The 25,918-nt window shown below is 33.2% G+C and overlaps 4 protein-coding genes and 1 long non-coding RNA gene across 5 annotated transcripts; 2 read left to right on the top strand and 3 right to left on the bottom strand.

Annotated features, from left to right (window-relative positions):
- Positions 1-160: 160 nt before the first annotated feature.
- On the top strand, positions 161-4,024 carry LOC133794928 (cysteine-rich receptor-like protein kinase 26). Its single transcript, XM_062232370.1, has 7 exons — positions 161-1,698; positions 1,805-1,927; positions 2,257-2,378; positions 2,520-2,718; positions 2,867-3,104; positions 3,224-3,374; positions 3,479-4,024. The coding sequence occupies exons 1-7, from the start codon at positions 219-221 to the stop codon at positions 3,851-3,853; spliced, it is 2,688 nt and encodes an 895-aa protein (XP_062088354.1). The 5' UTR covers positions 161-218; the 3' UTR covers positions 3,854-4,024.
- Positions 4,025-6,871: 2,847 nt separating this feature from the next.
- LOC133794927 (uncharacterized) lies at positions 6,872-9,454 on the bottom strand. The gene is made up of 4 exons (XM_062232368.1): positions 8,133-9,454; positions 7,745-8,011; positions 7,562-7,661; positions 6,872-7,480 (listed from the first exon to the last, which is right to left on the bottom strand). Exons 1-4 carry the CDS (start codon positions 9,452-9,454, stop codon positions 6,872-6,874), a joined length of 2,298 nt encoding a protein of 765 aa, XP_062088352.1.
- Positions 9,455-19,421: 9,967 nt separating this feature from the next.
- On the top strand, positions 19,422-20,082 carry LOC133794286 (uncharacterized). The gene is made up of 2 exons (XM_062231484.1): positions 19,422-19,637; positions 19,817-20,082. The coding sequence occupies exons 1-2, from the start codon at positions 19,444-19,446 to the stop codon at positions 19,992-19,994; spliced, it is 372 nt and encodes a 123-aa protein (XP_062087468.1). The 5' UTR covers positions 19,422-19,443; the 3' UTR covers positions 19,995-20,082.
- Positions 20,083-21,796: 1,714 nt separating this feature from the next.
- Positions 21,797-24,310, bottom strand: LOC133794926 (DUF21 domain-containing protein At4g14240-like; the record flags this gene model as incomplete). The annotated part of the gene is made up of 7 exons (XM_062232367.1): positions 21,797-21,880; positions 22,190-22,261; positions 22,516-22,675; positions 22,768-22,841; positions 22,987-23,074; positions 23,644-23,711; positions 24,239-24,310. Coding segments are annotated over 7 exons (618 nt in total), but the record flags the coding sequence as incomplete, so codon positions are not given.
- A 146-nt stretch (positions 24,311-24,456) lies between these two features.
- LOC133794289 (uncharacterized) lies at positions 24,457-25,171 on the bottom strand. Its single transcript, XR_009875178.1, has 3 exons — positions 25,014-25,171; positions 24,791-24,904; positions 24,457-24,535 (listed from the first exon to the last, which is right to left on the bottom strand). It is a non-coding gene; the product is annotated as an uncharacterized LOC133794289 (long non-coding RNA).
- Between the last annotated feature and the right edge of the window lie 747 nt (positions 25,172-25,918).

The following is a 25,918-nucleotide window of genomic DNA, read 5'->3' as shown; positions in this document are numbered from 1 at the left end:
TAAATAAAGACATTAGCATAAAAATAATGAACCACTTTGGGCCATAAATATCTTAGATTCTAATCTGTTTGTGGAAAATTCTTCTGTAGTAGGGTGAGGGTCCCCCCCTTCATAAAATATTAGGTAATATCACACTAAATCAATTGTATTGCTCTGTTGACTCTGCAACTCTATTTATCCTCAAGCCTTGCACCTTAATTTCATGCCCAAAAATAAAGATGAGTCTCTCAACTATGCTTTTCTTCCTCCTCACTTTCATACACCTCTTCACTCCCAACCTTGCCCAGCTGCAAGGCTGTACATCCAGAGCTGAATATTGTTGGAGCTGTTCCAATATAGGCAATTACTCTTCTAACAGCATCTACCAAAAAAAACTATACAAACTTTTACTCTCCTTCTCATCTTTGGACCAAAACAGCTTAGGATTTTACAACATCTCCTCTTGTAGAGGCTCCAACAAGGTCAACGCAATCGGGCTATGCAGGGGAGGCCTGGCCTTCGATAGTTGCCGAAGTTGCTTAAATGTGACAAGTCACATGATTTTGGAACGCTGTCCCAATACGAAGGAGGCAATCTTATGGGGGGAGCTTTGTCTGGTACGGTACTCTAACAACTCTATCTTTTCTATCAAAGAAGACGAGCCCATTAGGACGTTGGCGAGCCCAAACGAAGCCGCCGATGCCCAACAGTTCAAAGTGGTGCTAAAACCTCTTCTCGATGACTTGATCAATAAAGCTGCTTCGGATGTTAAAAAGTACGCGATAGGAAGTGAGAAGGTCCCTAATTCCGAACCAATATATGCCCTTGTTCAGTGCACACCTGATTTAACTCAAAGGCAATGTAGCGATTGCTTACAAGACTCGAGCTCAAAGATCCCTGGTTGTTGCGCCGGAAGGAATGGTGCCCGAGTACTTAAACCCAGTTGTACTCTGCGATACGAGTCCGGACCTTTCTACGAAACCACTGGACCTTATAACAATGGTATATGTACTAATACTGCTGAGTTTTGCTGGAACTGTTTTGGCGTTGAAAATGGCACTAGCATCCACATCTTCTGGAGAAATCTAAAAAAACTCTTGCTGTCTTTCTCTAATGATAAAACCAGAAGCGTTTATGGGTTTTTCAATTCTTCTGAGGGAAAAAACCCGTATAGAGTCAACGCAATTGCACTGTGTAGAGGAGACCTTTCACCGGAAAACTGCCGAAGCTGCTTGAGTAACTCAAGTCAAAGGCTACTGGGCAGGTGTCTGAACAGGAGAGAGGCGATCTTCTGGGATGAGCGTTGTATGATACGGTACTCCAATAAGTCTATACTTTCTACCAGACAAGATGACCCTAGGATGTATATCCCGAGCCCGAATAAATCTTGGGAGCCAAATCTATTTAAGCTTACACTTAAACCATTGTTAGATAACATAACCAGCAAAGCTTCTTCGGGTGATTCTTTAAAGAAGTTTGCTACAGGACAATCCACTGTTCCAGGGTTCGAAACTATATACGCAGCTGCGCAGTGTACTCCTAATTTGGACAAAGAAGAGTGCAGCGGTTGCCTAAACGAGGCCATATTATTCGTTCCCCAACAGTTTGATGGAAAGCAAGGGGGTAGAGTCCTTAAACCGAGCTGTAATTTACGATTCGAAGTGACTCCTTTCTTTGATCATACAGCCGATTCGCCGGTTTCTCCTAACTCCTTTAATGGTACTAACCAAGTTTCTGAGTTACGTCTAAAATATTCTTTCAACAATAAGTTGTAAGATAAGATCACTGTCTTTGATGATGAGAAGACACTTGGTTTTTGTTGTAGGAGAGAATAAAACAACCTTGACAGTAGTTGCTGCTGTTTTTATGAGTGTTGTGATGGTGGTACTTATTATTACTGTATGGATTATGTTAAATTTGAGGAAGAAGCCAAGTGAAGAATTTAAAAGTAAGTTTTATTATATTTTATTTGTGTATTGAACGTTGCTTCGCAGCATCAGGCAATTAATATAGTTTCCAAGTTTTAGTAGCTTAGATCACGTCATATTAATTATTACTACATAGTAAGAAAATGCAAATTCTTTAGGTAGTGACCTGCTTTTTAATGATAAATACTTGATTAATTTCTATTGAAAAAGAAAAATAGAAAGAAGAACAGAACATTGTTTTTATTTTATTTATTTTTTCAATAAAAAAACAGAGTAGAGAGTTACTCTGCTTATAAAATAGACATAAAATTAATACCATTTAATAACAAACTCATCTTACTTTTTGAAGCAGCCAAAAAGATTAGTTGGGTTGAATGTTGGCAGTTTGACATCGGCACCCTAAGGGAAGCAACAGACTACTTTTCCGAGGCAAACAAACTCGGACAAGGTGGATTTGGAGCCGTTTACAGGGTAAATTCATAAGAAAAAAATGAATTGATAAATATAAATATTTACATTGTTCATTCAAAAATATCACAAAGCTATTTCAAAGTATCTAGATTGTTGACTTGACTTGTTCTCCTTGCATTTTTTTAATGTACTCGGCTATCTAATGGACAATATATTGCAGTCAAAACGCTCTCGAAGACTTCTGGACAGGGTGACGAGGAGTTTAAGAATGAAGTTATGCTTATTGCTAAGCTTCAACACCGCAATTTAGTTGATCTCTTAGGCTTCTGCTTGGATAAAAATGAAAGATACCTCTTTTATGAATATGTGCCTAATTCAAGCCTTGAACGATTCATGCATGGTATGCATATAAATATATCAGTGAAACTCTTAATTATTTTTTCAATGAAACCCCAGAGAAAAAAAATACACCATATACTTGTCTTAATTCGATTAAAACATATTTTAGTATTTTAGTGTTGACATGACGTACTTGCATGAATATGTAGATCCAATCAAGTGTGGAGGACTGGATTGGGATAGACGATACAAAATCATCCAAGGCATTGTTCGAGGCCTAGCCTACCTTCATGAAGATTCTCGTCTTAGAATTGTTCATCGTAACTTGAAAGCTAGCAACATCTTATTAGATGAAGAAATGAACCCCAAGATTTCAGATTTTGGAATGGAAAGATTATTTGTATTTGACCAAACTCAAGGCAATGCAAGTTGGATTGTGACGACACAGTAAGTGATTCTCAACCCAGCCACACATGTTGATTACATCGATATCAGAATCCTATCATTTTAACTGTAATCAAAAAGAAATTTACATGCAAATTAAACTTAAACAAGTATTTTTGCAGTGGATATATGGCTCCAGAGTATGCACTTCATGGGAAATTTTCATTTCAATCTGATGTATATAGTTTTGGAGTGTTATTGTTGGAGATGGTGAGTGGGGAGAAGAATAGTTGTTTTCATAATGAGGAAGCGGACGAGGGTCTTTTAACCTACGTAAGTGAAATTATTACTCGTAATATTTCATTGGGTAGAAAACGTATGAGACTGGAACCATTATATAGATGATGTTTATTCAACTAAATCAACAACAATTTCAGGCATGGAAAAACTGGAGCGAGGGGACAACTTCAAATCTCATAGACCCTACAATTTCTGGGGGTTCAAAAGCTGAGATAATGAGATGCATTCATATTGGGTTGTTGTGCGTGCAAGAAAATGTAGCTGACAGACCATCTATGAATTCAATTATTCACATGCTTAATAGCCACTCTATCAGTACTCTTGCAGTACCCTCAAAACCAACATTTTTTATGCATAGTTCTTTCGAACCAAAGATGTTGTTAGTATCCAATACTAACTCTGGAGAGACGCAATCACAAGATTCTAAGAGTGACTCTAGTCAAGGAACCGAAAATGAGGCAGCCATCACTGATCTCTATCCTCACTGCAGCCAAGATGAACCTCTAATATAGATTATATATTTATCGTAAGATTTGAAGCAACTTTAAGTTGTACTTCCTGTCTTTTTTTCTCATGTTTAGTGTGATTTCTTGGTACATCTGAGCTGGAAGTCTATTGCTTAAAAGTGTAAATTAAGTTGGTATAATTGCAATGGTTAAAAGAACATAATGTTTCTGCTCAAATTCTGTTTTTGAAGAATAAATTGTCTCAACCAAAAGATAGTTAACATGCATGCCAGAAAAATAGCATAAGAAAACTGAATTCAGACCTTTGCTTTTCTAGCCGAAACATCTTCCAATTGTCACATGGCCCAAGTAAGAACAAAAGCACACACCTGAAATTTTTCTTAAGAAATGGATCAAAATGTAATGCAGATGACAGATATGGTACACATATTAACATTTAATGAGATTTTCACCTGAAAGTTCAGCTAAAGGAAGGTGATCAAGTACAATCTGAATAAGTTTTCTGTACCACTCCAGTTATAAACCTGTGAAAAATGTGCCTCCAGTACAATCCCCATACCAACAACCGATCATAAAGCCACCACTGTTGTCAATCGACTTCTAGATTCTATCTATGCTGATTCACAAGACCTCCTGAATTAAACATCTTGCACAGTTTATATCAATTACACCAAGTTGCCAGACCCCCACGATGACAAAGAAGATAAAAGCTTTAGAAATCACACAAGTTAATTAGGTAAGCAACATATGAAGCAAAAAACTTATAGCAAACCAGTAAACACAAGAGCTGCATTGGGAAGTTCCCTAAGGCATCACAATATACAGGAACGCAAGGAGTTGCAGAAAAATCACGCTACTGCATTTTGGTAGGCTTATAATCTTCAACCAATCAATGATGAAGAAAGTTTTGAAATTGATACTGAGCACGACATTACAACTTCTTTATGGCTGTCATTATTTGTAGATTCATTTTATGTTTTCCATTGCCATTGAATGTGGAATAGCATTGTCTAAAAAAAAAAAAACTCACAGTGCTTTCATAATGTTTAAGTAGTGTTGATGGTGCAAAATTAATATGAAGTCTCCATTACCGGACTGTTGATGTGCTAGGGAAATTGAGATTTACTCTTCTTTTTTAAATAATGAATTATATTTTGTCTCTGTAAATAAAATCATTAAAAAAGTTGTAGTAACGGATTTTTTCTAATTTTTTATAATGGAGTACATTGTAGAATTTAATATATCCTACAAATTTTTTAAGAAATTCAAATAGTTTACAATGTAAAAAACAAAATTGTTGCATGCGTGTCTATTTTTTTGTATGCACGTATAAAATTCAATTATTTGAACCTTGCTTTCGGCATCGTAAACTATTCAGAATTTTTTTAAAAAAAATTTGCAGATGTCTTAAATGACAACAATGTACTCCGTTATAAAAAAATAGAAAAAAAATTATTTAAGTGCCAAAATAATTAAATGACTGTATCGAAGTTGTACCTATATATATAAACTCGCATAATAATATTTCTTCCTAGAGTGTAAAATTTAAAAAAAAAAAAATTAGTGAATGATAGTATTACTGGATTTAAGCCAGTGTAAGAGTACGGACAGTTAATTAAGTTTCATTAGTTTGTAGAAAAAACTTTTTGTTTATTAATTACTGCCAATTATGATTATTATTATTTGAAAGTTGGACACATTTTCATTATAAAGGACCATCAAATTTGACTATAGAAGATTTCGAATAATGCATCAATTGTGAGAGATTTCCATGAAAGTTCTTTTTTTTTTTTTTCTTTCTTTATTCTACTTTGTAAGGAAAGCTTAACCAAATATGCTTCTTAATATAGTGTAATTTTTCAATATGACAACCTTAATAATCCTAATTTGTATGCCCCCAATCATTTTTTTGGTAAAAAATACCTTTTCCATTAACAACTCATCATTAATTTCTCTATCTCTCTCCAACTTTTTTCAAACTCTCTTGATCCATCTCTATCACCACCTCCCCATGGCCACAGAGCACACGACGCCCCCACCTCCCACCACCAAGCCACCATCTCATACCACCATAATTGAAGCACCCTATTGAAGCTCTTTCTTCATTTTTTTATTATTTTAATGATGAAAAATCAAATCCAAAACTTAAATCGAAGGAAAGATTAACCTAAAACACTAATTTATGGATTTTGAATACTTATGTAAAATATTTTTTTATTTTTTTTTTAGATCTAAAACTTAAAAAATTACAAAAAAAAAAAAACGAAGTCACGATGCGCATTAACGATACATATGTGATAGTGGCTTGAAAACATGTTTTTTAGCCCAAAAAATAATGCTTAACAATATACTTGCATTGAAATTTGATGAAAATTTTGGTGATGCATAATTTTTTACTCGGATGCACTACACCAAAAATTGCAATTAGTAACATTTTAATTAGTGACATTTGTCAAAAAATGTCACAATAATAGTATTTTAGTGACATTTGGCAAAAATGTTACTTTATTAAGAATACATGACATTTTAATTAGTGGCACTATTTATATGATTTAGTGACATTTGATCAAAAATGTTACTAATTTGTGAATATATAGTTTTAGTAGCATTCAAAAAATGTCACTAGAATATATTAATAGAGGCATTGCAAAAATGTCACAAAATATTAGATTTAGTGACATTTTAAAATGTTACTTAAATAAATATTTTTAGTGACATTTCAAAAGTGTTACTAGTGAAATGAAATGTTGCCATTTTTAATTTAATAATTATTTTCTTTTAATTTGTTAATTTTTTTATTTTACAAATTTAGATTAAGAGTTTAAATGTAATTTATTCTTTTAGGCCTAATTAATTTCATAAATGAAAAATAACTATAAATATTAGCACATGATTATAGTAAACTTTTTTGAATACATGCAATTGAACTCCATAAAAATTATTAAGACAAATAAAATTATGGAATTTATGCAAAATATGAATAAGAAAACAAAATTACAATCCCTAAGTTTCTTCATCCATCTCATCTGTATCAAATGACACTGATGTATCAATGGTTATGTCTTACATATCTTCCCTAACCAAACTACTCTCTCCATCCCCAACATCAATAGTTGCGCTACAAACTTCAGTTTGCAAATAAGACTCCACATTCTCATCGTGTGATTGCACACTCATATTATAATAATCTCTAGGATTGATTTTTAAAGCAACATGCCATCCATTATGTTTGAGGTCTTCCACATACATTACCTGTTCTGCTTGAGAAGCTAGTATAAATGGCTCATCTTCACGCATCAAATTTGAAAAGTTGACTCTTGTGCAATCCTTCTCTTTTTTAATGCCACTTCTTGAAATCCAATCACACTTAAATAACACAACACGATTTCCCAAAGAATAATCTAGTTCTATAATATCAGTTAATATTCCATAAAAAGTAACCTCTTCGAAAACAGGATTTGGGTCCCTACTACTTGCGAAACTTTGAGTCTTGGCAGTCATAATAACTCCACTATTTTGAGTTCTTAAGTTCTTTTCAATTTCTTTTGTGTGAAACCTGAAACCGTTTATTAGATATCTTTTAAATCGAATGAAAATATTGTTTAGACCTTTTGCCAAACAACGTAAATCTTCAGAAACTCGATCATCCCCATTATCATATAATTCTTCTACCTGATTTGAAAAAATGTAATAAGTACACTCAATATGTGTTTGGCTCATTAAGTTGATGCAAAAATTATTAAAAAACCTTACCTTTTTTGCAAACCATGAAGGAAATGATTGGCTATGAATCCGATCTACGGTCATGGTTGTTTGACGAGAGTTTTGTTGTGCAATCATATTTCGATGTTCCCTACAAAATAAGTTAGCTTTAGTCATATTTATATGATGTTTCACATTTTTATTATTATTGGAGATATAATAAATAACACTTACTCAATAAATGATTCTACGATATTGCAATTAAATAACACATATTGATGTGCCTTAACTTTAGTATCCTCATCTAAATTCTTAGTATCTATTTTGCCCAAATGTCGACCTGTCGTTTGGAAAATAGGCAGTGTTTCTCCATTTGGTTCCACATTACTGTAATTTCTCGGCTTGCAATTAAATTTTGTCTCCACACCTTCCATATATCTTGAGCAAAATGTTAAACATTCATCAGCTAAATATCCTTCAGCAATACAACCTTCCGGTTTGCTTTTGTTTCAAACATATGAATTTAATTTAGACAAGTACCATTATTTATTCATACAAACATTAGAAAAAATATTGAAACTTCTTACAGTTAAATAAAATGAAAATCAATCAAGATTTTTACCTTTCAATAGGGTATATGCAACGGTAAACTGATGGTCCAGCAATTCTTGCCTCATATGCTAAGTGTATCACCAAATGAACCATTATATCAAAAAATGCAGGAGGAAATAATTTTTCAAGATTACAAAGAATGATAGGTATTTGTTGTTCAAGTTGCATAAAATCTTGTGGTAGAGCAACTTTTGAATACATCATGCGAAAATTGTTGCTTAAAGGAGTTAGATGTAGACGAACATGTGCACTCGATATCCCCCTTAGTGCTAGTGGTAGTAATTGAGTCATAATGATATGAAAATCGTGACTTTTGAGCCCATAAATTTTTCTTTTGCTTACATCAACACATCTAGAAATGTTGGCAGCATATCCATCTCGAACCTTAATTGTCTTTAGAAATCGACAGAAGACAATTTTTTCTTTTTTGCTTAATGTAAAACATGCAGGCGGAATGACAGTTTTCTTTGACTCGCTCTCCTTTGGATGAAGTTCAGATCTAATACCCATATATTTTAAATCAAGATGTGCATTCAGATTGTCTTTATTTTTTGCATCTAAACTCAATAATGTCACAATCAAACTTTCACATACATTCTTTACAATATGCATCACATCAAGATTGTGTCGTAATAAATTATCCTTCCAATATGGCAAATCAAAAAATATACTCTTTTTCTTCAAATTGTATGGCAATGAAGGATTAACAGCTGTCTTCCCAAATTTAAGTTGGTAGCCTGCTAACGTATCCAGTATTATAGAACCACTTAATGGTGTTGGAGCCATTCTTTTCTCTTTTGTGCCATCAAAAGACTTTTCATCATTTCTAAATGGGTCGTTGTTTTCTAACCAGCGTCGATGTCCCATATAACAATGTTTTTTGCTATACTTCAACCATAAAGAATAAGTGTCTTGATGACAAGATGGGCACGCATATTTTCCTTTCGTGCTCCATCCTGATAAGTTTGCATATGCTGGAAAGTCACTGATAGTCCATAATAGTGATGCCCGCATATTAAAGTTTTTTTTGGTAGATGCATCAAAAGTTTCAACTCCAACTTCCCATAACTCCTTTAACTCTTCAATCAGTGGCTTTAGATATACATCAATATTATTTCCAGGTGCGTCTGGACCAGGTATGAGCAAAGACATAATGAAATTAGGTTGCTTCATACACATCCATGGAGGAAGATTATATGGTATCAAAATAACTGGCCATGTACTATGGCTTACACTTAATGTTTTGAAAGGATTCATTCCATCAGAAGCTAGCCCAAGTCTGACATTTCGAGGATCTGCAGCGAAATCCTTATGATTGTGATCAAAAGTCATCCATGCTGGAGAATCACTTGGGTGTCTCATACAACCATCACTTGTACGATCTTGTTTATAATGCCAAGTCATAAAATCAGATGTTTTTTATGACATAAATAATCTTTGTAATCTTGGTATCAATGGAAAATGGCGCAAGACTTTAGCTTCACTCCTATTTTGATAATTAAAATATCAAGTTATTATAATCTAGAAATTATAAATCAGGTAAAAGAAAAAAAGATTCTTATTTTGATTTTTACAATGTCAAGTTACTCTAATCTAGAGAAAGTATAAGACAGATAAAAGAAAAAAATTGTTATATGTAACGTACCTTGGTGTAGAGCATACTTCACATTCTGTGTCATTTGCATGTTCTTTTCTATACAACATGCAATCTTTTGGACATGCATCAATTTTTTAATAATCAAGTCCTAGAGCGTTGATTAATTTTTTGGCTTCATAAAAAGATTTGGGTAATGTTTCACCTTTTGGCAATGCTTTTTTGAATAAGTCAAGTACCTTGCCAAACGATTTGTCACTCCATCCACACACTACAAGAAAAAACAATATTCATAATACTTAAAAACTGCTAACCGGGAGTATTGATAACGCTTCTGAAAATGCTAACATAGCTCTTGTTATTAAAAGTCCTGTCTTTTCTATAACAGTATTCGAATGTTATGTTCGATGTTATCTTAAACTATTCAATAACACATTTTAAGTTGCTATAATATTCAAATAATAACATTTAGTTAGAGTATTTGGTTATAAATTTGAAGTTTAATCTTATACTTTTTGCATAACACTTTTCAACTGTTACATTTGATTATTTTGATAACATTTTTAGTTTGTTATATTATATAAATCATAACAATTTATTACGCTTATAATATGTTTCTAAATCATAACATATTAAGGTTTTTTATTGTGATAATGGTACTTATAAGTTTTTTTTTTAATTAAAAGATTTTCATTATTGTATTTTGATAAAAAAAAATCAAAATTAATCATAAAATATTTCATGAGATCTTAGTTCTAACTTAAGTTTGAAAGCATAACATAATAAAGTTTTATAATCTTGAACATTTTTTACTTCAAAAATGAAAAACAAAAAATTACAAGATACACAAAAGCAAACCATGCATGAAACTTGCTCCATCCTTCAATTCATCATCCTTTGTGCACTTGTCTTTGTTGTGAGTCCATTTGTTGTGCACTTGTCATATTCCTGTTTCCCTTTCTTCCACAGGTCCATGTGTAATCCCCTTTGCAATAAAGTCAGTTGTAGTCCACAAAAGGCCTATTGTTGTCAAGCTTATGTTAAGCTCCGTCTTTAGAGCACTATGAGCTCCAGTCACATCTACACACCTGTAATATTCGAGTGTAATAATGGAATCACACCAGCAATTACTTAAAGTAGTAATTCTAGGGCTTTTATAAAAAAAAAAAACAGAACCAAATTGCCTTGTATTAATTAAAAATGCATGAAAGTTGTAATTCTAGGTTTCTATGTTGGAAGTAATGAAATTATAAGATTTTATCAGTCAATCCAAGTATAGGTGTCAGTGTGTGCCTATGCATGTGTGTAATCGGTCACTTGATATATTATGTCACTGCACAATATAGTATCTGATAAAACTGGAAGATTAGAACTTATTAAAGTGGTAGCTATAGTCATCCATGTTGCATTAATGAAATTATTAGCTCTTATTAAATATATCTGTATTATACTTTCAAAAGCATCAATCAAGCAATCAAAGAATATGTACTATTATCTTATAGAAGTGTCAAACGTAAGCATGAAAAATCATAGACAACCTATGACTTCAATGCAGTAATGTGTATAAAAAGGAAGAATGAAAAGGCTAATAAAAGCAGACATTACATTTATAGGCTAATAAAAGGCTAAGCAGAAACCTCCTGTCAAGATAAACTAAAGCTTAATATACTTAAACAATTAAACTCTATAAGAATGCTGCAAGAAAATCCCAAACAAAAATACTAGTTTCTAGTTACCAAATAGAGATTAACAATTTTCAAATAAACCTTATTTACATTCAATCCTAATGCCTTGTTTCCTTCATCCAAGTCTTCCAACTTTTTTAATCTTTCACGCTCCAACACTCATTCCAACACTCAGCACCCCTCCATAGAAGCTTAGCTGCAAGACCATAATACCCAACATCATTAACATCTTACATGAACACCCTATTACATTAACTGCGAATTGTCTAAGAATTTGGCCAACTAGAACTAAATAAGTTAATCACAAATTTAAATGTTGTATTTATCTTTCCTGAAACTTCATAGAAAAAAAATAAAAATACTATTCAATGCAAAAATATAAACCTAAACTTCAGTTTTCCTTAAAACTACTGTATTTGAGACTTAAAACCCATTATCATCTCTATCAAGCCATAAATCCAGATAAACAGAAGAAAAAACCAAAACTGTATTATTTTTCTTCAAACTCATGAGTTATTTTAATATATAATAATTATTATAAAAAATAATCAAAGATGATGCCTAAGAATAAAAAATCGTCATTACCCTTTTAGATAAGTGGGGATGTAATCAAAATAAACCATTTTCTTCACGGCAACGGTACCCTAGTCGCATTGAAGTCCCCGCTGTTACAACACCATCCCCACAGTCCCACCTCCATGCTAACATCTGCAACAACAGAGAAAGAAAGAGAGAGAATGAGATCGTGGGTGAGAGGGAAAGAACTAAATCTGGAGACACAAACAGATGTACATATATCCTTGTATATATATAATACCTATACATGAAATAAATACATCAAAATATAACAACATTAGAGCAGAAAGAACTAAGCACTACTAGAAATATAGGTTTTTACTTCGGTTTTTATAGTGAGCATACAAAAAAAGCGAAGTAAAAACCTTTTCAAACTCTTTTACTTCGCTTTTCAAATTGGCGCTCTGAAAAAAATTACTTACTACTTCGCTTTTTTAAAAAAACGAAGTGAAAAATTCATAGTGGAGAGGGCCGTGTTTGTTTGCACAAACCCTTATATTATGTTTAGAGATAGTAAAAATGCAAAAAACTGGCCAAACCAAACGCGGCCCTTGTGCACTTTTAACTTCGGTTTTTAGGTAAAAACCGAAGTAGAAAGTGTACCTTCCACTTCGGTTTTTACCAAAAAAACCAAAGTTAAAAGTGTCCAAGGGGTATGACTAAAGGACCTTTAACTTCGGTTTTTTGGTAAAAACCAAAGTGGAAAGTCCACTTTCTACTTCGGTTTTTACCAAAAACTGAAGTTAAAAGTGCTTTATAAGCCCATTCCCTAGACCCGAACGGTCATCTTCTCAAAACCTCTCTACCCTCTGTGCAAAAAGAAACCCCCAAAACCTCCATTAACCACCGTGAGCCAACACCCATTTTGATTATCCAAGCCTTTTTTTTTTCTTTATTTCTTGCAATATTTCTACCCTATAAACCGAAATATAGTCCAAATTTTTTTTTTTTTTTTGTTTTTTAGAGAAAAAAAAGCATTTGGCCGTGGGTTTTTTCTCCATTTGAAAGTGGTGTTTCTTGCCGGATTTTGACCGGATTTTTGACATTGCAAGGGGATTTTGAGCTTCAAAACAGGTATAGATTACTAAAATGTGGTTTTGATGATAATTTTTTAATTTTCTATGTTTTTTTTAATTTTTTTTATTATTCCGAATTTAAAATTAATATAATTAATATTTTATTAATTTTTATAATTATTTGTTAATTTTGTTAGTTTAAATAATGTGATAAAAATTAGGTTTATTATAAATATATATGCATATTAGTTAGTTTTAGAAATTTTGACAATAGATAAATTTGTTTTTTAAATATTTGAAAAAAAATAAATAGCTTGAAGATGATCAAAGTGTTGTTCATTAGTTTCATTAACTAGTTTGATTTTTTTTATTTATTGATTTGATAATTAATTATGTAGTTTACTAATTATGTAATGTTTTAGTAGGGTCGTTGATTGAGTGGTGAACTTTGTTGTTCATTTCGGGTGCATTGAAGATTAATATTGAAGGTTAGTTATTTTTTGTATTTATATTACTATAAGATTTATGTATAAAGATAAGACTAATGTAATCATGCATATTAGATTTAGTGAAAGTTATGTTTGAAAATTAGTGAAGTAGGCTCTGGGAAATTTGCGTGCTATGGTGATATAAGGATGGATTGATTTATGCTTGATTATTTTGTTTGTTTGTGTTGTTGTTATAGGAAATTTTGAAATTGCGGTATGCTATAGAAACAGAGGATACTCTGCCGAATTTTTAAAAAAATTTATAAGACTAGAATCTAATAATGATAGATTCATCTATGCTTGATTATTGTGTTTGTTTTAAATGGTTTTATAGGTAATTTTTAAATTACGGTATGCTATAGAAACAGAGGATACTCTGCCGAATTTTTAAAAAAATTTATAAGACTAGAACCTAATAATGATGGATTCATATATGCTTGATTATTGTGTTTGTTTGTATTGATTTTATAGGTAATTATGAAATTACGGTATGCTATAGAAACAGAGGATACTCTGCCGAATTTTTAAAAAAATTTATAAGACTAGAACCTAATATAAGTTTTTTTTCTAACTTATTAGGAATTGAATATTGTTATTAGTATGGATAAATCATGGATGCTTGAGAGGAGAGAAACATCACAATTTCAAGATGGATTCAACAAATTTTTAGAGTTTTGCCTAAAGAATTGTAGTGATCCACAAAAAATTCGTTGTCCTTGTATCGATTGTGGTAATGGAGTAAAGGAGAATATTACCATGATAAAGGATCATGTATTTTGTCGGGGATTTGATATGAGTTATAGTAAATGGTATTGGCATGGAGAATTATTAAATGATGACCCATATCCATTAGGTAGGCGAGGTGTAGATGATTTTGAGAGTAATGATTTTGATGATCATCCTATAGAATTGCTTGATGAAGCACAAGAAGAGTTTTTTCATAATCCAGAAAAAGTTGATAGTATGGTTAGAGATGCAGACAGACAATTGTTCAGTGGTTGCAATAAACTAAGATTGCCCACAATGGTTAAATTTTATAACATAAAAGCAGAAAATGGAGTTAGTGATAAGTGTTTCAGTCAATTTTTAGCTGCTTTCAAGGAGATTTTGCCGCTAGAAAATTGTTTTCCGGAGTCTACATATGAAGTAAAGAAAACATTAAGTTTGATAGGGTTGAAGTATGAGAAGATTCATGCATGTCCGAATGATTGTATTTTATATCGTAAGGAGTATGCAGACATGGATGCTTGCCCAGAATGTGGTTTTTCACGGTACAAACCTAACAAAAGTAAAGAGATTAGGAAACTTATTCCTCAGAAAGTGCTATGGTACTTACCTTTGATTTCGCGGCTGAAGCGATTATATCGAAGTGCAGAACACTCTAAGAACTTAATATGGCACGAGACTGGACGAGTGAAAGATGGTAAACTCCGGCATCCTGCAGATTCACAGGTCTGGAAGAAGGTAGATTATATCAATCCAGAATTCAAAAATGAACCAAGACATCTTCGTCTTGGTTTAGCTGCTGATGGAGTAAACCCGCATAGATCTCTTAGTAGTAGGCATAGTTCATGGCCTGTCTTCCTAGTTATGTACAATCTTCCTCCTTGGTTGGTGATGAAAAGGAAGTTCATGATGCTTTCATTAATGATTTCGGGCCCAAAACAACCAGGACATGATATCGATGTTTACTTGGCACCATTAATTGATGATTTGAAAGAGTTGTATGAAAATGGTGTTGAGGCATATGATGGTTTTAAAAAAGAAGTGTTTAATTTGAAAGCGGTGTTGTTATGGATTGTTAATGATTTTCCAGCATATGGTAACCTATCAGGTTTAAGCACAAAAGGTTACCAAGCTTGTCCAATTTGTTGCACCAACACAAGGGCCCGTCGCTTGTCAAATGGACGCAAAATGTGTTATATGAGTCATAGACGATATTTGCATTTAAGTCATCCTGACAGAAATAAAAAAAAAAAGCATTTGACGGTACTGTGGAACGAGACATTGCTCCTTTGCCATTGTCAGGTGAGCAAATTCTTAAGGAAGTAGAAAAAGTTGACTTTAGGTATGGGAAGAAGAATAAAAACAAAAAAGTCAATGGATGTTTTCAAAGAAAATCAATTTTCTTTCAACTTCCTTACTGGAAAGATTTACTCGTTAGACATTGCTTGGATGTCATGCACATAGAAAAAAATGTATGTGAAAGTATAATCGGTACATTACTTGATATCCCAGGTAAAACCAAAGATGGTTTGTCTAGTCGTTTAGATCTTGTTGAAATGGGTATAAGACACCGCTTGGCACCTGAAGAAAAAGGGGCTCGCACATATTTGCCTCTTGCTTGTTTTACATTGTCTAAAGAAGAGAAGCAAGCCGTATGTCAATCATTGGCAGGGATGAAAGTGCCTGATGGCTACTCATCGAATGTTCGAAACTTGGTGTCTATGGAAGATTTGAAGTTAATTGGAATGAAATCACATGATTGTCATATATTAATGCAACAATTACTTCCAATTGCCATTCGGTCAGTTTTACCAAAAAGAGTTAGAGATAGTGTGACAAGTGTGTGCATCTTCTTTAATCAACTATGCGGAAAAGAATTGGAAATGAAGAAGTTGAATGCATTGCATGATGAAATAGTTGAAACTTTATGCAAGCTTGAAAAATATTTTCCACCATCATTTTTTGACATCATGATACATTTGATGGTCCATTTAGTAAGAGAAGCCAAGTTGTGTGGGCCAGTTTGAGCGAGATGGATGTATCCATTTGAAAGGAATATGAAGGTGTTGAAAGGATATGTACGTAATCACCATCGCCCTGAAGCTTGTATGGTTGAGTGTTATTTAGCTGAAGAAGCTGTGGAATTTTGTTCAGAGTACATGGTTGGAATCGACACAATCGGAATTAGCAAACCACGGAATAACTCGGATGGAGTTGATAGAGGATTACGAGGGAAAGGAACAGTAGTGACCATATCTCGTGCAGAATTAGATCAAGCTCATTTAGTTGTGTTGGAAAACAATCCCGAAGTTCAACCCTATATAACGTAAGTTATAGATTTAATAAACATTATGCTCATTTTTATGTATAATTGAAATTTTAATATGTTGTACTTTGTATTGTAGTGAGCACATGGAGTTATTACAATCAATGATTCCCAACAAGGTTAAAAATAAACAGAAATGGATTATAGATGAGCACAATAAAACATTTAGTCGATGGTTGAAAAATATTATTCTAGCAAGGTTGGGAGAAGAAAACCATGGAGTGTCGACAGAGTTAAAACGCATATCATTTGGACCAAGTGTTCATGTAATAAAGCACAATGCTTACATTGTTGGAGGAAAAAGATTTCACACAAAGTCACGAGATGATGCTCGAATGGTTCAAAATAGTGGAGTAAGTATTGTGGCAGAAGCAGTGCATTTCGCTAGTGCAAAAGACAATAATCCAGTTGCTGGTACTATGGCATATTATGGGGTTGTTGAAGAAATATGGGATCTTGATTATTCCTTATTTCAAATTCCTCTGCTCAAGTGTTCTTGGGTGGACAACAATGTTGGGGTTAGAATTGATGAAGTTGGATTCACTTTGGTTGATTTAAGTAAGAAAGGTCACAAGAATGACCCTTTCATCATGGCTACCCAAGCAAAACAAGTGTTTTACATAACTGATCCTGCTGATGATAAATGGTCAGTTGTTTTACGAACCCCGGAAAGACAGTTTATAGAAGATGAAAATGACGAAGAAAACGATGATTTGTTCCATGACAATTTTATTGTTAGACAACCAATACATGAGCAAGTTGAGAAAATCCATGATTTCCATGAAGTTGATGATGATGGGGAATGCATTAGAAATGATATTAGAGACGGAATATGGGTAGATTGTGGATCAACCAAGAAAAGAAAAAAGAAAAGAAAATGTGTCCAGTGAGTAATGTATTCATTTTTATGTTAAATATGTATTTATTTATGTCATAATTGTAACGTTAATTCTTGTTTATGTGCAGATGACAATTTCTGAAGGGGAGAACACACCAAATAGGCGAGGCCCAACAAAGAAGAACAATATCAATAATAAAAAAGCTAAGGGAATAAAGAGAAATATTCAGTTTAATGATAAAGGTCAACCTATAGGGAAAGCATATAGTGAGATGCAATCGTACCTTGGAGTTAAAACTAGGAGAACGGTCTCTCTCAATTATAAGGATTGGAGACAAGTCCCACAAGAATTGAAGAATAGAATATGGGAGGATGTATATGTAAGAAAATATTTTATGAATATATTGATCATTTTCATGAATTACTTTGCATTTCATTAATCATTTTCTTTCTATTTCAGGGTGCCTTTAACATTCCAGAAAATTGGAAACCAGAATTAATGAAAAGTGCGGGAAGAATGATGAGAGATTTTAAGACCAACATCACTAGTGACTACATCTACCCTTTGGCAAAAGACGGTCTGATAGATGAACTCCAAATCCTTCCTAAGAAATATCCAGAACTTGACCTAGAAGATTGGAGGACATTTGTTAGCCACCGTTTATCTCCTGAGTTTATGGTACTATTATGTATATCTATTATGTATATGATTTATTAGTTTTGAAATACTAATAATTGCTTAAAAACTTATTGTTACCTATTTAATGTAGGCTTTGCGGGAAGCACAACGTGAAAGAGCTCTCAAATATACTTCGAGGCATCGTACATCTCGTAGAGGGCTTGCCAATGTTAGAGAGGACCTGGTAAGTAATTCGCATCACTATTTTATAACTGTCAACTTGTTATGAAGAATATTGCACTCACCAACTTTAATTAATTGTTGTATGTTGTAGAAAACTGAACTAGGTGTGGTAGATGTAGAACGGTACCAAGTATGGATAAGAGCACGAGAAAAGAGGAAGGTTCTTGTCACAGATTTGGACAAACAAATTGAAGCAAGAATTGTAAGTGGTTTCAAGCAAGTATTTTAAAGTAATTTAGGAATGATAAAGTTCTTATAAGTCACTAATATAAGTGACCACTGGTTTGTTCCACAGAATGAGCTGAAAGAAAAAGTTAGTAGTGGAGAAATCATTGCAAAGGGTCGGAATGACATATTAACGCAAGCTTTAGGGACACCTGAGCACCCAGGGCGTGTTAGAGCACTTGGGTATGATATTATTTTTTATTTGTTGCATTTAACTTAATTCTATAATATTTTAGTTTTAAAATAAATTTGGTTGATTATTGTAGGTCGTTTGCGAAGATTTCGTCCGTCTTTGGAAGAAAACCAAAAATAGCAATAGAAATGGCTGATGTTGTTAGTAAGAAAGATGCAGAAATTGCGAGGCTCAAAGCAGAACTTAAAGCTTTAGAGGAGGAAAAAGCTAAACAAGCAGGTGGGATAGATGATATGGATGAACACGACAATGATGACGAGCAGAGCGACGAAGAATACCACACACCGTACATGCAGGATGACACACCGTACATGCAGGATGTGTTACTTTGTTCGGATAATATTCATAATGTGGTGGCAGAGGGTGTTATCATTGATGGGGTGGGTCCACTGACTATTCATGGTGTTCAACTGACAGACAAATACGTGAGGGTGCGAGTCACCAAAATGTTACAAGAGGATGCTGAAATCCCATGTTCTGTTGGGGAGATACACTATGTTCGAGATACTTATGACACATTCCTTCCTTGGCCAAAAGATTTAATTATGACTGACCAGGTATAAACGAATTCTTTAATTTGTTACCTATTAAAATATTTGTTGGTCCAGTATTTTAATATTATTTTTACTTGATGTTGCGTAGGGTCCTCTAAGAAATAAACCTCCTATGTCAAAAAGTTCATCCAAGGATATGTCAAAACCTCCTATGACTAGCCCGCATCTGTCATCAGCTGGGTCTCACGTCAATCCAGAAAACACGCTGACCGAAGGCCAACCATTTGCCGATCACATCATGAATCGCATCCATGTTAGCCTTCAGTTTATGGTGAGAGAATTTTGCAGAGTTAAGGGAATAAACTCAGTCGTCTCCATTCCAGTGGACCCAACATTCATGAATCGCGAGTCAATATTCCTAACTTCAGAGGATGTGGAACAAGTTGCTACCTTGCATATGATTGGAGGCTCAGCAATGATATTCGGATTAAGGTATCCCTTAAACTAATTCTTTGGAATGATAGGAATTTAGAATCAGTTATGAGTACTGCTCTGTGATCTGTTGAAAATTTTCATAGACATTGAATGTTTACAGGTTTGGGAAGTCCTATTTATAAGGGAAACTCTGCAGAAATTTTTCAAAATATTTAACACTAAAGAAAATTTTGCAGATGCATTTGGGAGTCCCTATTTCCAAATCAGCGTGTCTATTACAAGTTTTATGACATTGAACGTCTTAACATTAATAATGTTAACGATGTAGAGCGATCAACCATTGACTTGGCGAATTGGTTGATGACCATGGATAGAGTTGGTCAACTTTACTTTATACCTTGGAACATACGGTAAGAAATAGTGTAAAATTTTCTTATTTGATTAGTCATATATTAAAAATTTAATTATTTTACTTAACATACGCTTCTTATTTTAGGGAACATTGGATGTTGGTGATTGCTATGCCAAAAGGAAAAATCGTGTTCTTAGATCCATTGAAATCACACAAACGTCCAGAAGAAATTGATTCAATGATAATGAGGTAAGTTTTAAATTTTTTAAAATATTTCTTAATATGCAACAAATATTACATGTTACTACATTTTAATAACTTTTGTTAATTTTCTTTTTAAATAGTGCATATTATAGAGCTTCTTCCAATGCATTACTCGGCAATCCCACAAAGATATTCAATGTTACATGTCCAAGACAACCACAAAGTCATGAATGTGGTTTTTATGTCTTGAAGTACATTAGAGATCTTGTACGGGCATCAAATGCAATGACTACCCTAAAAGAAAAAGTAAGTTCATTTTTTATAATTTATTTGCTATCGATAATCTATGAAATTAATTTATATTTATTAATTTTACAGTTTGGTGGGAAGACGCAATATTGTGAGATTGCAGACCTCTTGCCAATCCAACACGAATGGTTAGGCAAATTGATACCATACATTTATCAGTAAGCCTATTTTTGTTTAGTTGTAAGTTTAGTCTTTTGTAAATGTATTAATGTTAAGGCTAGTTATCTTACTTAAGTACTTGTATTTTATATGTTTATGTACAACATTTTTAATTAATAAAAGTTATCATATTTTCATTCAAAAAAAATTCTTAACCAATTTCAATTGTAAAAATATATATAATTGTAATATCATATAATTAAATTGTTGAAAAATAATTAGGCCAAAAAAAAAAAAATTAATTAGATCAATTAAATAAAATTAGGCCAATATATATATATATAAAAATAGAAACCATCCATTTAAAAATAATTAGAAACATATATTAAATAAAAAATTCAGGCACTTTCTACTTCGGTTTTTAGGTAAAACCGAAGTAAAATGTGCACTTTCTACTTCGGTTTTACCTAAGAACCGAAGTAGAAAGTGCCATTTTACTTCGGTTCTTAGATAAAACCGAAGTAGAAAGTACACCTTTTACTTCGGTTTTCCCTAAAAACCGAAGTAGAAAGTGCCCAGGATGCTAGCGTATATACACTTTCTACTTCGGTTATTATGTAAAAACCGAAGTAGAAAGTGGGGATTCTACTTCGGTTTTTAGCGAGTTTTTACTTCGCTCCGAACTACTGCGGTTGCGAATTTTAGCGAAAACCGAAGTAAATCAAGCTTAAAAACCGAAGTAAAAGCCCCTTTTCCTTGTTGTGAAGAAAACTTAAGAAAAAATAGGACAGAAATGGCAAAATAGACAATGAGAGTCACTAAGGAGGGACAAGTGACTAGCATAACAACCAAATAATAATCGCACCACACTTAATTCATAGTAACTGCTCTTTAAAAGTTCTATGCATCTGCCTTTATATAATATGCAATGTCCTAATGGGAATTTATATTTGAAAAGACAACCAAAGAAAAAAAGTTACTTTTTGTGAAAAAAAGTTACTTTTTGTAAACAAAAGTAGACCCTACAAACAAACAAAATTAACATAAAACAGATGAAAATATTGAATACACCATAACAGGTGGAAATACTCATCACAAGCTAAAATGACATGGTCAAAACTTATAAGAAATCAAGCTATAGAATCATGCCTTGTGTAGTCATGATAGCAACAAAAAGGATTATGCCAACATGTTGCACCTTAAAAAAATGCCAAGCTTGATCACTGGTTAAAAGAGATACATACCATCGAGCCTACACCTCGCCTTGCCAAGCCCTGCCACCATCAACATCATCATTAGAGAGAATTAAGGCAGTCTCTTTGATTGATTTCCTAACCTATAAATAAGAGACCAAAAATTGAATGAAAGTTAATAGAAGAATTAATAAACAAATCATCAAATAGCTATATATGAAGATAAAACTCCAAAGTAAATTAGATAAAATATAATCACGTGTGAAGACCTGTTGCCATTTTTTCCTTTCTGTTTTATGTGCATCTGGTTGTTTTTTATGCTCTGTATTTTGAATTAGTTTTCTATTTCTATTGTTGCTCTTTCCAACTGCTTAGAAAGACCTTAAGGCATTAGTTGATTAATATATACATAAATAAAGAAACCCATGTAAGAAAGCTCAAATACCTTGAACCTGAATATTAATCAAAGAAACTTCCAACATTGAATGTTGCTTTATGCATTTTAATTTCTCATTAAGACCTGGCTAAAAGAATTGAAGCAATCAATACAAAATATTATATTACCACTGTGTCAAAAAGCAATCAGTTGAATATTTATATTAGATGAAATTAGCGCATAAATGATCAACTCTTAATAATGGACCCATTCTAAAGATACTTTCATCTTTTACCAAAACATTGATAAGTGCTTATAGTAACTCTTAAAAAAACCATATTAATTATCAATAGCATCAAACAAAGAAGCCTAAATAATATAAATATGCATATAGAAATAGACATGTTCTGTAAAATTATTACTAGGCAGCCACAGAAAAGTCTTCCCCCCATCAATTGCAGGAAGCTTGCTTTTCCCTTTAGTCTTCACCACAGCTGCCATATGACTGTTGCCCTTCTGAAACTCGTTTAATATATCGTACAGTGGCATATCGGCAGGAACTCTGAGTATACAACATACAAATCAACACTGGATACTCTGACTGAATGTATTTTCTGAAAAATAAAAAATTAGTAATTGAAGAGTTAAGCAAACCGTGGTATTCTCCGGATGGAAACGGCACTGACTGGAGTCTCTGTTTCAGGTCGTACAGTAAGAAGACTTTTCACCTAACAATAAGCAGAATTGAACAAGTTAAAGAGCAGAGTACAAAGTATGTTGCCCGCTGTTAGTTCCTTTGATAAGTCAAATTTAAAATGCATCTAGTATACAAACATCTTCTAAACATTCACATTATACTATTCTAGCACCCACCAGAAGCAGTCCAATAACGTTCTTCGGATTCCCAGAATAGACAGGAACTCGACTATGCCCCCGAGCAAGAACTTTTCCCATAGCCTCCCTGTGTTATTGAATAAAAGGAGGAGAAAAATGTGAAATACAGTAAAAAAATATAATTTTTTTTCTGCAACAAACTTCTGCTAAGAAAACAGAAAATAACTGTACGACGAGAAAACACATTGAGTTGTCATGTGATTCAAACATTCCTAACATTTCAATTGCAGCATAAGACATGTTTCAGTAAAACATGGGTCACGCCATTATGATATGCCAGAGCACTGTATGCGAAAATAAAAATAAAATGTGCAAACTATTCTCAGTGAAACTTTGTGTAAAAAGGTGACAGAACTATTGACAAGCCAGCAACTAATTGGGATAGTGTTCCTAAGATGATAGGCTAGGAGCCTAGGACTGATATCACAGCTAAAATATCCTTCTTTTAACACAATCTATCACTACAACAACAACAAAACTTTCTATATTTTCTTCTTTTATAAAAAAATAGTTTCTAAGGTCGAGTGACTGAATCTTTGAAAATCAGCTAAAAACAGCATGTAAACAAAAATTGTGAAAACCAGTAAAATCCAATTGACAGAAAGAAAGAACAATGAATTCATGACCAAAACTCACCAGTCCAACTTTGAATTGACATCTAAGGAAAACGTTGATTCAATGGGTGTCATAGCCTCCTCAGCTGTCTGTTTTTTAAGATTTAAAAAAAATTAATAATAGAAAGAAAGTAAGATGTTGATTTTCTAATCATGACACATTATTGCAAGCTTACTATCATATTCAAGTTACAATTTCAGTATGAGCATAAAGAGTGAAATCATTATACATCAAAATGAAACTATAATGACAAGAAAAGTTTCAGAATGCTCTTTGAAGCAAAAGATAAGATGACTGGGGAGTAAAGTAAAAAAATCCAAACAACTTTAAAACAGAATATTGAATAAGCGAGCTCGAGAGAGAGAAAGATTTAGCATGAGCACAGAGTTTCAAATAGCTATACTTCAAAATGAAATTACAATTAAAAAAAATAAGTTTTAGCCTCTTTGGTATAGTTCTAAAGACTCAGAGAGAGAGAGAAGTAAAATAAACTTTCATATTCACCAGGATTTACGTCCACCTCATATAATAGTTGGATATAATACTATCACTGGCATACATGCAAATTAGAAGGAAATGAATGTAAGGAATAATGATATTTCTGTTAAGATCTTACCTTCTCAGTTAAATCTAGTGCCCCACTTATAATTGTTGTCTCGTCATGTGTAAGCTCACCACCCTTGTCGACCTATTATGACAAGATAAGGAAATTAGAACTAATGCCAATATATATATGTGGTAGATGATAGCAATAATTCGTATTTTCAACTTGTAAAGCTATTCCTTAAGTTAAAGAGCATATTAATTATCCTCAACAGCTTTACTTTACCTCTTGGCTGTGGATGGAGACAAGGACTTTTAACTAAGCTCGCCTAAATAAAGCTTCATTATGTCCTAATACCCAATCCAAAATCTGTATTGTGTATATCTTAAGTCAAAAAATAGATATAAATCCCTTATAATCTGATATCATTAAGAATCCATCGTTTTGCAACCAGATTCCACAGTTTTGCTTTACATTTATGATTTATTTTTAACCACTGAAAAAATACTTAAATTCAATGACTAAAACACCAGTTTAAAATAGTATAGATTAGAGGGTTGATAAATGCAAATTCCAAGTTCACATTTAAATGTTTAAACATCAACTTTCCATTGGAGATTGTACCTTTCCAATTGGGTATGAAATTGGGTAGCAAATTATCATCAAAATCCGAACAAGCCAAACAAAGTTGGAACCTACTGCAAGTCCATATCTAGTGCATATAGCTTGTGGGATAACCTGATTTAGAAAAACGAATATCAAGTTTCCATCATAATAAGCCAACAAAAATATTGACACTTTACTGTTAAACCAAGCATGAAAGTTAATGGAACAAAAAATAAAATACCTATCCAAAAAATAGAACAAAAGTCACAGAGAGAATTATAGCCACATACTGATTGAACATTTTATCCAAGTAAATTGGAAGGGCCTGCAAATTTGTGAATCACCATATCAAAACATCAATCTGGATTGTGAATACTCGATAAATATATAATCTATGCATAAAATCACATCAAATTCCAAATGCCAATAGAAAAAATTATTCCAACACAAGCATATATATATTGATAATATTCAAATTGGTTTTTTGATATTAAATTGAAATCTGAAAAAAAAAAAAAACAAATTATACCTCACAGAGACAAACGGAGGTCTCCAGTTCTTGCTCAAAGCCAGCGGGAGAGATAAACAGAGAGGGGGGGGGGGGGGGGGACGAGAGACTCAACGACTACAGCACGGGCGTGGTCGTGGTGTGCTTCAGTTGCGTGAGTACCGGCGTGAAGGAGGCTTCAGCAGGGGTGTGGTTATGGTGTGGTTCAACGACGCGAGGGTTAGAAAGCTGAGAGAATGTGAGAGAGCGAATGAGAGAAAGAGCAAGGGAGAGCGAATGAGAGAAAGACTGAATGCACTGAGAGATTAGGGATTAGGGATTGGGGATTTGAGACTGAATGCACTGAGACTGAATGCAATGAGAGAAAGACTGGTAGAGATTAGGGAGATTAGGGATTTGAGAGAGGGAGAGGCACGCTGGTAGAGATTAGGGATTTGAGAGAGGGAGAGGCACGCTGTTTTCCTTTGTCAATTTGCTGTTCTCTTTTGTCAATTTCAGGCGGCAAAAAGTGTTTCATTTGCCGCCTAAATTTTTTTTCCCGTGTCTTTTTTTCTTGTCTCCGTATCAATAGCACTTCTAAAATTATGTTATATTTTAATGTAATATTTGAGAAAAATTGTTGTAGTGACAAATGCATT

The sequence above is a fragment of the Humulus lupulus genome, chromosome 8, assembly GCF_963169125.1.
Source record: "Humulus lupulus chromosome 8, drHumLupu1.1, whole genome shotgun sequence".
NCBI lineage: Eukaryota > Viridiplantae > Streptophyta > Magnoliopsida > Rosales > Cannabaceae > Humulus > Humulus lupulus.
This window is presented reverse-complemented; position numbering and strand designations above follow the sequence as displayed.